This window comes from Phocoena sinus, chromosome 5 (assembly GCF_008692025.1).
Source record: "Phocoena sinus isolate mPhoSin1 chromosome 5, mPhoSin1.pri, whole genome shotgun sequence".
In the NCBI taxonomy this organism is placed as follows: domain Eukaryota; kingdom Metazoa; phylum Chordata; class Mammalia; order Artiodactyla; family Phocoenidae; genus Phocoena; species Phocoena sinus.
In genome coordinates, this window is record NC_045767.1 from 14,098,235 (window position 1) to 14,110,590 (window position 12,356).

At 42.1% G+C, this 12,356-nt stretch overlaps 1 protein-coding gene across 9 annotated transcripts in view; it reads right to left on the bottom strand.

Annotated features, from left to right (window-relative positions):
- Positions 1 to 9,799, bottom strand: part of LARP1B (La ribonucleoprotein 1B) — a 125,018-nt gene extending 115,219 nt beyond the window's left edge. For all 9 annotated transcript variants that reach the window (XR_004349983.1, XM_032632605.1, XM_032632606.1 and 6 more), the window contains exon 1: positions 8,908 to 9,799. Coding sequence is in view for 8 of the 9 variants with exons in the window: in XM_032632605.1 (XP_032488496.1) it covers positions 8,908 to 9,451 (544 nt within the window). In the remaining variant the exon portion in view is untranslated. The remainder of the gene's footprint in view (positions 1 to 8,907) is intronic.
- Positions 9,800 to 12,356: the final 2,557 nt, after the last annotated feature.

Sequence of the window (12,356 nt, forward strand, 5' to 3'; positions counted from 1 at the left end):
TTAAAAAAATGTAAAAAAAGTGAGATAACCTCATCCACCAGAGGGCAGACAGCAGAGGCAAGAAGAACTACAATTCTTCAGCCTGTGGAAGGAAAACCATTCACAGAAAGATGGACAAAATGAAAAGGCAGAGGACTTTGTACCAGATGAAGGAACAAGATAAAACCCCAGAAAAACAACTAAATGAAGTGGAGATACGTAACCTTCCAGAAAAAAAATTCAGAATAATGATAGTGAAGATGATCCAGGACCTCGGAAAAAGAATGGAGGCAAAGATCGAGAAGATGCAAGAAATGTTTAACAAAGACCTAGAAGAATTAAAGAACAAACACCTAGAAGAATTAAAGAACAAACCAACAGAGATGAACAATAACTGAAATGAAAAATACACTAGAAGGAATCAATAGCAGAATAACTGAGGCAGAAGAATGGATAAGTGACCTGGAAGACAGAATGGTGGAATTCATTGCCACGGAAGAGAATAAACAAAAAAGAATGAAAAGAAATGAAGACAGCCTAAGAGACCTCTGGGACAACATTAAACATTCACATGACAGGGGTCCCAGAAGGAAAAGAGAGAGAGAGAGAGAGGACCTGAGAAAATATTTGAAGAGATTATAGTCGAAAACTTCCCTAACGTGGGAAAGGAAATAGCCACCCAAGTCCAGGAAGAGCAGAGAGTCCCAGACAGGATAAACCCAAGGAGAAACACACCGAGACACATAGTAATCAAACTGACAAAAATTAAAGACAAATAAAAATTATTGAAAGCAACAAGGAAAAAACGACAAATAACATACAAGGGGACTCCCATTAGGTTAACAGCTGATTTCTCAGCAGAAACTCTATAAACCAGAAGGGAGTGGCACGATATATTTAAAGTGATGAAAGAGAAGAACCTACAACCAACATTACTCTACCTGGCAAGGATCTCATTCCCATTTGATGGAGAAATCAAAAGCTTTACAGACAAGCAAAAGCTAAGAGAATTCAGCACCACCAAAGCAGCTCTACAACAAATGCAAAAGGCACTTCTCTAAGTGGGAAACATAACAGAAGAAAAGGACCTACAAAAACAAACCCATAACAATTAAGAAAATGGTTAATAGGAACATACATATCGATAATTACCTTAAACGTGAATGGATTAAATGTTCCAACAGAAAGACACGGGCTTGCTCAATGGATACAAAAACAGGACCCATATATATTCTGTCTACAAGAGACCCACTTCAGATCTAGGGACACAGACAGACTGAAAGTGAGGAAATGGAAAAAGATATTCCATGCAAATGAAAATCAAAAGAAAGCGGGAGTTGCAATACTCATATCAGATAAAATAGACTTTAAAATAAAGAATGTTACAAGAGACAAGGAAGGACACTATATAATGATCAAGGGATCAACCCAAGAAGATATAACAATTATAAATATATATACACCCAACACAGGAGCACCACAATACATAAGGCAAATGCTAACAGCCATAAAAGAGGAAATCAACAGTAAGATAATAATAGTAGGGGACTTTAACACCTCACTTACAGCAATGGACAGATCATCCAGACAGAAAATTAATAAGGAAACACAAGCTTTAAATGACAAAATAGACCAGATAGATTTAATTGATATTTATAGGACATTCCATCCAAAAAACAGCAGATTACACTTTCTCCTCTAGTGCACACGGAACATTCTCCAGGATAGGACAAATCTTGGGTCACAAATCAAGCCTCTGTAAACTTAAGAAAACTGAAATCATATGAAGCATCTTATTCAACCACAGCGCTAGGAGATTAGGAATCAATTATAAGGAAAAAAATGTAAAAAACACAAACACATGGAGGCTAAACAGTATGTTAGTAAATAACCAAGAGATCACTGAAGAAATCAAAAAGGAAATCAAAAACTACCTAGAGGGCTTCCCTGGTGGCACAGTGGTTGAGAGTCCACCTGCCAATGCAGGGGACATGGGTTCGTGCCCCGGTACAGGAGGATCCCACGTGCCGTGGAGCAGCTGGGCCCGTGAGCCATGGCCGCTGAGGCTGCACGTCCAGAGCCTGTGCTCCGCGACAGGAGAAGCCACAGTGGTGAGAGGCCCGCGTACCGCAGGGAGATAAAAAAAAAAAAGAAAAGAAAAAATACCTAGAGACAAATGACAACGAAAACACAATGATCCAAAACCTATGGGATGCAGCAAAAGCAGTTCTAAGAGGGAAGTTTATAGTTATACAAGCCTACCTCAAGAAACAAGAAAAGTCTCAAATAAACAATCTAACCTTACACCTAAAGGAACTACAGAAAGAAGAACAAACAAAACCCAAAGTTAGTAGAAGGAAAGAAATCATAAAGATCAGAGCAGAAATAAATGAAATAGAAACAAAGAAAACAATAGCAAAGATCAATAAAACTAAAAGCTGGTTCTTTGAGAAGATAAACAAAATTGATAAACCTTTAACCAGACTCATCAAGAGAGGAGTCAAATCAATAAAATTAGAAATGAAAAAGGAGAAGTTACAACAGACACTGCCTAAATACAAAGCATCCTAAGAGACTACTACAAGTAACTCTATGCCAATAAAATGGACAACCTGGAAGACACGGACAAATTCTTAGAAAGATATAACCTTGCAAGACGGAACCAGGAAGAAACAGAAAATACGAACACACCAATCACAAGTAATGAAATTGAAACTGTGATTAAAAATCTTCCAACAAACAAAAGTCCAGGACCAGATGGCTTCACAAGTGAATTCTATCAAACATTTAGAGAAGAGCTAACACCCATCTTTCTCAAACTCTTCCAAAAAATTGCAGAGGAAGGAACACTCCCAAACTCATTCTATGTGGCCACCATCACCCTGATATGAAACCAGGCAAAGATACTACCAAAAAAAAAAAAAGAAAATTACAAACCAATATCACTGATGAATATAGATGCAAAAATCCTCAACAAAATAGTAGCAAACAGAATCCAACAACACATTAAAAGGATCATACACCATGAGCAAGTGGGATTTATCCCAGGGATGCAGGGATTCTTCAGTATATGCCAATCAATCATTGTGATACACCATATTAACAACTTGAAGAAAAACCACATGATCATCTCAATAGATGCAGAAAAAGCTTTTGACAAAATTCAACACCCATTTATGAAAAAAACTCTCCAGAAAGTGGGCATAAAGGGAAACTACCTCAACATAATAAAGCCCATATACGACAAAACGACAGCAAACATCATTCTCAAAGGTGAAAAACTGAAAGCATTTCCTCTAAGATCAGGAACAAGACAAGGATGTCCACTCTCGCCACTACTATTCAACATAGTTTTGGAAGTCCTAGTCACGTCAATCAGAGAAGAAAAAGAAATAAAAACAATACAAATTGGAAAAGAAGAAGTAAAACTGTCACTGTTTGCAGATGACATGATACTATACATAGAGAATCTTAAAGATGCCACCAGAAAACTACTAGAGCTAATCAGTGAATTTGGTAAAGTTGGAGGATACAAAATTAACACACAGAAACCTCTTGCATCCCTATATACTAACAACGAAAGATAAGAAAGATAAATTAAGGAAACAATCCCAGTCACCACTGCAACAAAAAGAATAAAATACCTAGGAATAAACCTACCTAAGGAGGTAAATGACCTGTACTCAGAAAACTGTAAGACACTGATGAAAGAAACCAAAGATGACACAAACAAATGGGGAAATATACCATGTCTTTGGATTGGAAGAATCAATATTGTGAAGATGACTATATTACCCAAAGCAATCTACAGATTCAATGCAATCCCTATCAAATTCCCAGTGGTATTTTTTACAGAACTAGAACAAAAACCCTTAAAGTTTGTATGGAGACACAAAAGACCCCGAATAGCCAAAGCAATCTTGAGGGAAAAAAACGGAGCTGGAGGAATCAGACTCCCTGACTTCAGACTGTACTACAAAGCTACAGTAATCAAGACAATATGGTACTGGCACAAAAACAGAAATATAGATCAATGGAACAGGATAGAAAGCCCAGAGATAAACCCACACACCTATGGTCAACTAATCTATGACAAAGGAGGCAAGTATATACAATGGAGAAAAGACAGTCTTTTCAATAAGTGGTGCTGGGAAAACTGTACAGCTACATGTAAAAGAATGAAATTAGAACACGCCTTAACACCATCAACAAAAATAAACTCAAAAGGGATTAGAGACCTAAATGTTAAGACCGGACACTATAAAACTCTTAGAGGAAAAATAAGAAGAACACTCTTTCACATAAATCACAGCAAGATCTTTTTTGATCCACCTCCTAGAGTAATGGAAATAAAAACAAAAATAAAGAAATGGAAAAAAGAAAATAAAAAAAAAAAAAAAAAAAAAAAAAAGAAATGGGACCTAATGAAACTTAAAAGCTTTTGCAAAGCAAAGGAAACTACAAGCAAGACAAAAAGACAACCGTCAGAATGGGAGAAAATATTTGCAAACAAATCAACAGACAAACAGACAAAGGATTAATCTCCAAAATATATAAACAGCTCATGCGGCTCAATATTAAAAGAACAAACAACCCAATCCAAAAATGGGCAGAAGACCTAAATAGACATTTCTCCAAAGAAGACATACAGATGGCCAAGAAGCACATGAAAAGGTGCTCAACATCACTAATTATTAGAGAAATGCAAATCAAAACTACCATGAGGTATCACCTCACCCCAGTTAGAATGGGCATCATCAGAAAATCTACAAACAACAAATGCTAGAGAGGGTATGGAGAAAAGCTAACACTCTTGCACTGTTGGTGGGAATGTAAACTGATACAGCCACAATGGAGAACAGTATGGAGGTTCCTTAAAAAACTAAAAATAGAGCTACCGTAAGACCCAGCAATCCCTCAACCGGGCACATACCCAGAGGAAACCATAATTCAACAACACATATGCACCCCAATGTTCAATGCAGCACTGTTTACAATAGCCAGGTTATGGAAGCAACCTAAACACCCATCGACAGACGAATGGATAAAGAAGATGTGGTACATATATACAAAGGATTATTACTCAGCCATGAAAAGGAACGAAACTGGGTCATTTGTAGAGACGTGAATGGATCTAGAGACTGTCATACAGAGTGAAATAAGTCAGAAGAACAAATATCGTATATTAACGCATATATGTGGAACCTAGAGGAATGGTACAGACAAACCGGTTTGCAGGGCAGAAATAGAGACACAGATGTAGAGAACAAACGTATGGACACCAAGGGGCGAAAGTGGCAGGGGGTTGGGGGGTGGTGGTGTGATGAATTGGGAGATTGGGATTGACATATACACACTAATATGTGTAAAACAGATAACTAATAAAAACCTGCTGTATAAAGAATAAATAAAACAAAATTTTTAAAGAACATGTAAAAAAACCTACTTACTTCTCGTACTCTGAAAGTGCAAGTATCAATTAGTAGTCATTTTCGAGAGCAACTTGTCAACAAATGCACTGTGACCTAACAATTCCACTTTTCTCTCCTAGAGAAAATCAGATATGTATTTTCTCTAGGATAAAAGGCATGCATTAAAAATGTTTCTAACAACCAAGATGTTGATCAATACGTAAATGGCTAAATTAACTACATCAGTTACATTTATGGACCACTTCTCAGCAATTTTTTAAAGTTTAGATTAAAAAGGATCAACTTCATCACAAGAAAAAAAATTATTTTATAACTAAGTATGCAGGTGGTAGTTAACTAAACTTATGGTGATCATTTCGCAATATGTATACACAAATCTCGAATCATTATGTTGCACACCTGAAACTAATGTTAATTATACCTTAATTTAAAGAATAAAAAACACACTAGTTGTAAAGAAGAAAAATAAAAGATCTACCAAAACTTTAAAAATATTCTAAACACATATACAAAACACTATATTTGGAAGTAATTTCACAGAAAGGACTGAAAGGATATTCAGTAAACTGGTAACATGACTATCTTTTTTCTGAAGGGAACATCAAAAGTTTCTTTTATACAAGAACATATTTATGTATCATTTACATAACAATTAAAATGTTATTAGAGTTACAGTAAGCTTATTTGAGGCTTCTGGGAAGCACACTTGGAGAAAAGAAGGTTGATGGGGTCTAGAAGACTAAGGATGAAAAAGATGAAAAAAAATCATTTTATTTTTATTTTTTGTATTTTGGCTGCAACTCGCAGCATGCGGGATGGTTCCCTGACCAGGGATCGAACCTGGGCCTCTGCAGTGAAAGCACCAAATCCTAACAACTAAGCCTCCAGGGAACTCCCAAAATCAGTATTTTTATACATCGTTTTTGTGTGTAAAAGAATTAAAACTGTATTAGAAAGCTGATTTTTAATATGCAAAATGTAACCATGGGTACAGGTCAGTGACTCATAAATCCCATACTGTGATTTTAATAAAGGTCTTCAAAATAAATACAACTATTTTAAACAAGGGTTGGGGGACAATTCTTTCCAGTCTCCTGACAGGAATTTAAAACTGCAGTGACACTATTCTAGGCCTCTCCTGTGGGCCAGGCTTTGGTTGAAAAGAGAACCTTATCTGGATTACCAGAAACAGCAATACACAAGCCAGAATCATCCCAAAAGTGGAGGAAAGTGTGTCACAAGGTCTGAAGAATGCCTCACCTGCAGTTCAGTTAGAACTGCAGGTTCTAACAGAAAATTCATGATTACAAGTCCTTAAATACTTCCCTACATTTCCTATGTTTCTATCTCTAGTAATAAACTTTCTGGTGAAATTTTATGGATGGAATTCCTGTACCTCATTGAGTGAGTGACAGTAAATCCAGGTTTGGTTAGGACAAACATAGTTTAATTCTGTTATTACAGCATAATTAATATCCTCTTTCCCTCTCATGAATATCCTGGTTTATAGGATAAATCACATAGGCCTCCTACTAGTAAGATTATTGTACTAATTTAACACTCCCCTAGTTTGCACCTACTCTGGTCTCTGGACCCTAAAGGTCCTCTGCTCCTATTTCATTATTCTTGAGGTTGCAAATTTGCTTAGGAAAATAGGAAGCCGGCAGACCCAGGTTATAGAAGGCAATCTGGTATTAAGAAATGAAAGAAAATATACCCAACTTCATTCATTTACAAGGCCTAAAAATCTTCACACAAGTCAACTACCTAGGTAGTAACACTATCTGGACTAGAACCCAAGTTGTGCATTTCTACACAACAATCTCTTATCAAAGTTACCTAAGTTATTCAATTACTAATAGAAGTTGTGTAGAAGTATAGAGTCAGTACTGCAGAGAAGCTATAAAGTTACTCTAGCACTCCACATATGAAGAACCGTATTCCTGAGGGCACAGAATAGATTCCAAGAACAGAAATGTTGCCTACAGAGAAACATCAGCAAAATTAAAAACCCCATGAACCACACCATACATCAAGAATCATCTGGTTCTTAATCTCCAACAAAGATTAAGGACCCCAGTGGTCCCCTGCATCGGCAGGCAGACTCTCAACCACTGCGCCACCAGGTAAGCCCTCTTTGCTAAATTTTATAGAGATTTTCCTTTAAGATTTTTGTTCTCTTCAGTTATTAATACTAGTAAACAAACAGATCTTTGCAGCTAGGAGAGACTGGTGGCAGTATTAAATTCAGAGCAAAATTTTAAGCAGCTTTTTCTGAAAGTGTTAAGATTTATCAAGAATGATGATTTAAAAACCATTTATCGGACCTCAGCTGTAAAATAACTTTTGTTTAAATAAAGTTATACTGTACCACAGCATTATAAAAAATGATTTGAGTATTACTGTGCAAATCAATTACCACTTATCTCACTCTGTTGGAGTTCCTTGGAAGAAATGTTACTATACTTCTATACCTGCAATACGTGTGCCTATAACAATCACCTTATATTTAACCATTTCCTTTATCTCTTTTGAGCCTCACAACCCTGTAAACATGCTTGAATTTTCCCTGTTCCACTGTTAACCTTTAATTTTTAAGAAGAGTGAAGACTTGTACGTAAACAGCTGTAATTTCTATATGAAAAGTTCCATTAATTTACAACAACTTAATTAGAAAGCAAAACCAGGAGATACTGGTTTCTGTCTTCGGTTTATTTAGTATTTCCACTTAAACTAAAAAAAAAAAAAAAAAAAAAAACCTGCAGTTGCTATAACCAAAATAAAGCACCAAGGGCCATACTGCATTGGTCAGCATTCAAATGCAGTGGCATAATCTTACCTCCCCCAGAGAGGTGAGCTAACTGAATGTCAGAAGACTACTGTTCACCTAATGTGCAATTCACTCTCTCGTCAACTATCCTATTTCATTTCAACCAGTTTCCACCACAGTCGTAAACTCAAAGCTTGTGAGTAGCAACTACAGTATAGCATCTCATTTTTAATATGACTACTTAGCACGGTTTTGAAAACACTGAAATTTTCAGCTTACCAATTATTTCACAATAAAAACTTCACAATTGCTCTTCCACTTAACATATAAACCCCCTTGCTCCGACTGGCTTCACCTCTTTTTAAAAAGCCTACAGAAACTTTTCTATAGGATGAACTGCAACACCTACCTAAAGTCAGCTGTCCCATGTCACTAACACGTGGGGTAAGACATAACTGAGGCTGTTCCCGCCGAGCGGCTCAGCTCCGTGACCCCCGCCGTGCCCCACCAGCCAAGGAGAACCCGAGGTCCCACCTCTTCCTGCTGCTCCCTTCCCAGATGTCCATTTATGTAAACAGGCAGAGTGAATGACACCTTGGAACGAAACACCTCCGACTGACAGGGAACGGAGGCCTGCCCCTCCCCCAGCCCCCCGCCAGCATCTGCCGCCACGCGAGTCGCCCCTGCACACACCCTCCCGGTGCCCACCGCAGAGGAGCCACAGACCTGCCTCCAGGGTTTCCAGTAGGGGCAGCGGCGGCGGCCCCGTCCCGGCGGGGGACAGGTGCTGGGGAGGCTTTTTGGTCCAGGGATTCTCCTTACGCGGCGGCGGCGGCGGCGACGGCGACGGCGACGGCGACGGCGACGGCGACGGCGGCAGCTTTTCCTCAGAGCCTGCCGCCGCCGCCTCCTCCTCCCGGGCGTCCTCGGCCGGCGGGTCCCGAGGCAGCGGTGGCGGAGGCTCCCAGCCGAAGGGCCCCCCCGGCCCGCGCGCCCTGTGCGCCAGGTGCAGCGCCAGGGGCTTCACAGACACGGCCGCCTGAGGCACGCTGTGCCCCAGCACGGGCGCCGGCAAAGGCTCTCCCCGCGCCCCCGTGCGGGTGGCGAGCGCGTTCCTCTCCTCCCTCGCCGCCTCCTTGCCCTCCCGTTCGGGCGGGGGCAGCTTCCCGGCTTGCCGGCTCGCCGCGGCCGACAGCAACTCCCTCTCAGCTGGTACCGCGGGCCGCTCCTCCCGAGGGTGAGCGGCGGGCACCCGGGCGCGAGCAGACATCGTCCCCCTGCCCCAGCCGCCCCAGCCGGGGGCGGCCCGGGGCCAGGGAGCCCGGCTGCCCGTTTCTCCGCCGGGACACTGACTAGCTCCGGCCTGGGGAAGAGAACCCGAGAGCCCGGCCGCCCGCGTCGGCTCAGGCCGCGGAGCTCCCGGCGTCGAACGGGGCGCTAACCGCCCGCCGGCCCAACCCGCGTCAGCGGCGCGAGCCCCGAGCCTGCCAACACGCGCCGAGCGCCGAAGCCGGAGGCCGGGAGCCCTCACTTGGCGCGGGCTGCGGCACAAACGCCGCAACGCGAAGCTGTAGTACCTCTAGCAGAGTCAGGTAGGCTCGCGCTCCCAGAGCCAGTAACTGCTCGTGGGGTCAGAGGCGGAGGCGGGGGCGTGGAGGGGGCGGTCCCAAAGGATGGAGCAGGGGCGGGGCCTCCCGGAGGAACGTGACGTGGCCGCTCACCGGCTCCTGCCCTCGCCCGGCCGCCGCCCGCGGTGGTTGACTGACGATCCCGCCAGGGTGCCGCCCTGCTTGAGGGCTGACCCCGCCCCAGCGGCCAGCCGAGAGGGAAGGAGAGCGAACTGGGCGATTCTCCGGCTCGCGGGCTACGGCGGGCCCCTCTGCGGACGCAGGGGCGGGGCACGCACCAAACCTCTGCGACTCGCTACGGGCTCGCGCCTTGCTCCGCCGGCTGCGAGCGAGGGGCGGGGCGCGCTGCGCACGTGGCTCGGGGCGGGCGGTGGGGTCGCTTTGCCCCAGGCCCTGAAGTGCAGTTGACTTCAGGCGAGGTGGGTAATCTTCGACACCGACGCTGGGCGGCTCCCGAATGGGCCTGGGTACCACCACCGAGCCACCTTGTCCCCTGCGTCTGTCGCCTCTCCCCGTGAAAACGTTTCCCCCGGCGCTTTGGGGCACTGCGGTCATCTGTAATATTGAGCCGCGTCCAAAATAAAAACAGTGTAATCTGTAGGTAAAGTTATGAAACCTTTGCCCCGGCACTAGGATTAGTGCACTTCCCCGCCCCTATTCGCAACCACGATCCGAAGTATTTCTAAAGTCGTATGGAGTAAAACAGATTGTTAATACTTCGCCGGCTTTTTAAACAATTTTATGAGGTTTTTTGTGTGTGTGTCTTTTTTTTATAATGTGATTCAGTTATACATATATATATTCTTTTTCAGATTCTTTCCCATCATAGGTTATTACAAGATACTGAATATACTTCCCTGTGCTATACAGTAGGTCCTTGTTTACTTTATACACATATGTTTTTGAATTTGTAGAGAACATTTGTTTACAAATTAACCAAGCTCCAAATACTTTTTCCTGGAATGGATATATGTTAAAAAGGTACAAATATATTTTGATTTTTAAAATGCAATGAGAGCTTTCTACTTGGCAGTCAAATGAGTGATATTGGTTTCATATGCGTGTATTTATGAGTTAATAATGTTTCTGTTCCCGTGCTAGGTCGCCGAAAATGGGTTTACCTAGGTGAAAAAAATTTTCTCTGGGGGACCGTCCCCCCCAACCCCCTGAAAATATCTGTACCTGACATTTGTATGGACTTGGCAATGGATCCCTCCTGGCTTCCTTTAAGGACTGCCAAATGTGTACAGGACTCCCCTCCCATGAGTCTTGCTTCAATCACATTAAACTCGAGATACTTTCTTTTTTTGTTTACTCAAAAGTTGTACTAGGCATAAATTCCTTATTTTCCTAGGGCTAATAAACTATTCGCACATTACAACTATAAACAATAAAGCCTTTCTTGTTTTCCACTGTGCTTCCACCTCTAAGTGTATTCCTAGAGAGGCGCCATCTTTTCTAGCTCTCTTATTGGTGAAGCCTTGTGTTTTTAACTACCAACTAAGTGCTCTTCCTGCTATAATCAGCCTTTTGGAGTCTCACCAGGTAATGCTTGACTCTTTTACAAAAGCCTGGCAACAAATTCACACTCCACATGACTCAGAGAACACTTTCTATTTTACCATCTATTTAAATACACGTGGATTAAAGACGTGGATTCAGTTGAGAAAAAGGGTATTTGGAATGGTTCCTGAAGTTAGATTCATATGGGCTACCTAATTATGGTTGGTGGTTTTGTTTGTTGCTGTTTTGGTTTTTTTTTTTAAGTGAAAAATCATAAAGATGCTTTATTGACGAAACACAGGACTTTCTTGGCAATAGGTTGTGCTTCCAAGGAGAGAAGAACTGGAGGGTAAATGTGTACTCAAAAGGTCTGCAAAGAACTGGACAGTAGGTAGTTGGGCATCTTCACTGTAGTGCAGTGCCACTAATGTCAGTGAAGGGAGTTGGCTATTTGTTCTCCCTTTTTAAAACACATATTACTAACTCCTGCTTCCACGTAACTGCCTCTTGGAAACAACTTCAACTATCTTCTGTTTGCCCCTCCGTGTCTGTTCTCCACCCCTTCCCTGCTCTGTGTCAGGGAGGGCTGACCCACCCAGATTTCACCTACGATAATCCCTTGTTCTGCTTGGTATCTCAATGGATTCAGGTAGTGGGAAGTATCGGCAGGAGATACAAGGCCAGAAGATAGTGGGGTCATAGTCCTTATTCCCCAGGATGGGTCACCAAGGGTTGACTGCAGAACCTTCTCTGTACAGTTAATCTCTAATCCTTCCCTTTGCCTCTTCAGGCCTAAGTGTAATAACTGCTAGTCCTTGGGGTACTGCATTATCCCTTGTTGGTTTCCCCGACTCTTACCTGCACCTCTGTAAATAATTTAATAATTCTCTTCAAATTATTCAGTTTGAGCTTTCCATCTGGTATCTGATGGGAGCCTGACTGACCTAATTTGCCATTGCTGAAGCCCTGTTAAGTTTGTCATCTGGCCTCTACTCTGCAAGATTCTTCCTTTGCTTCTTAGTTCAAAATCATCGAAGAAAGACT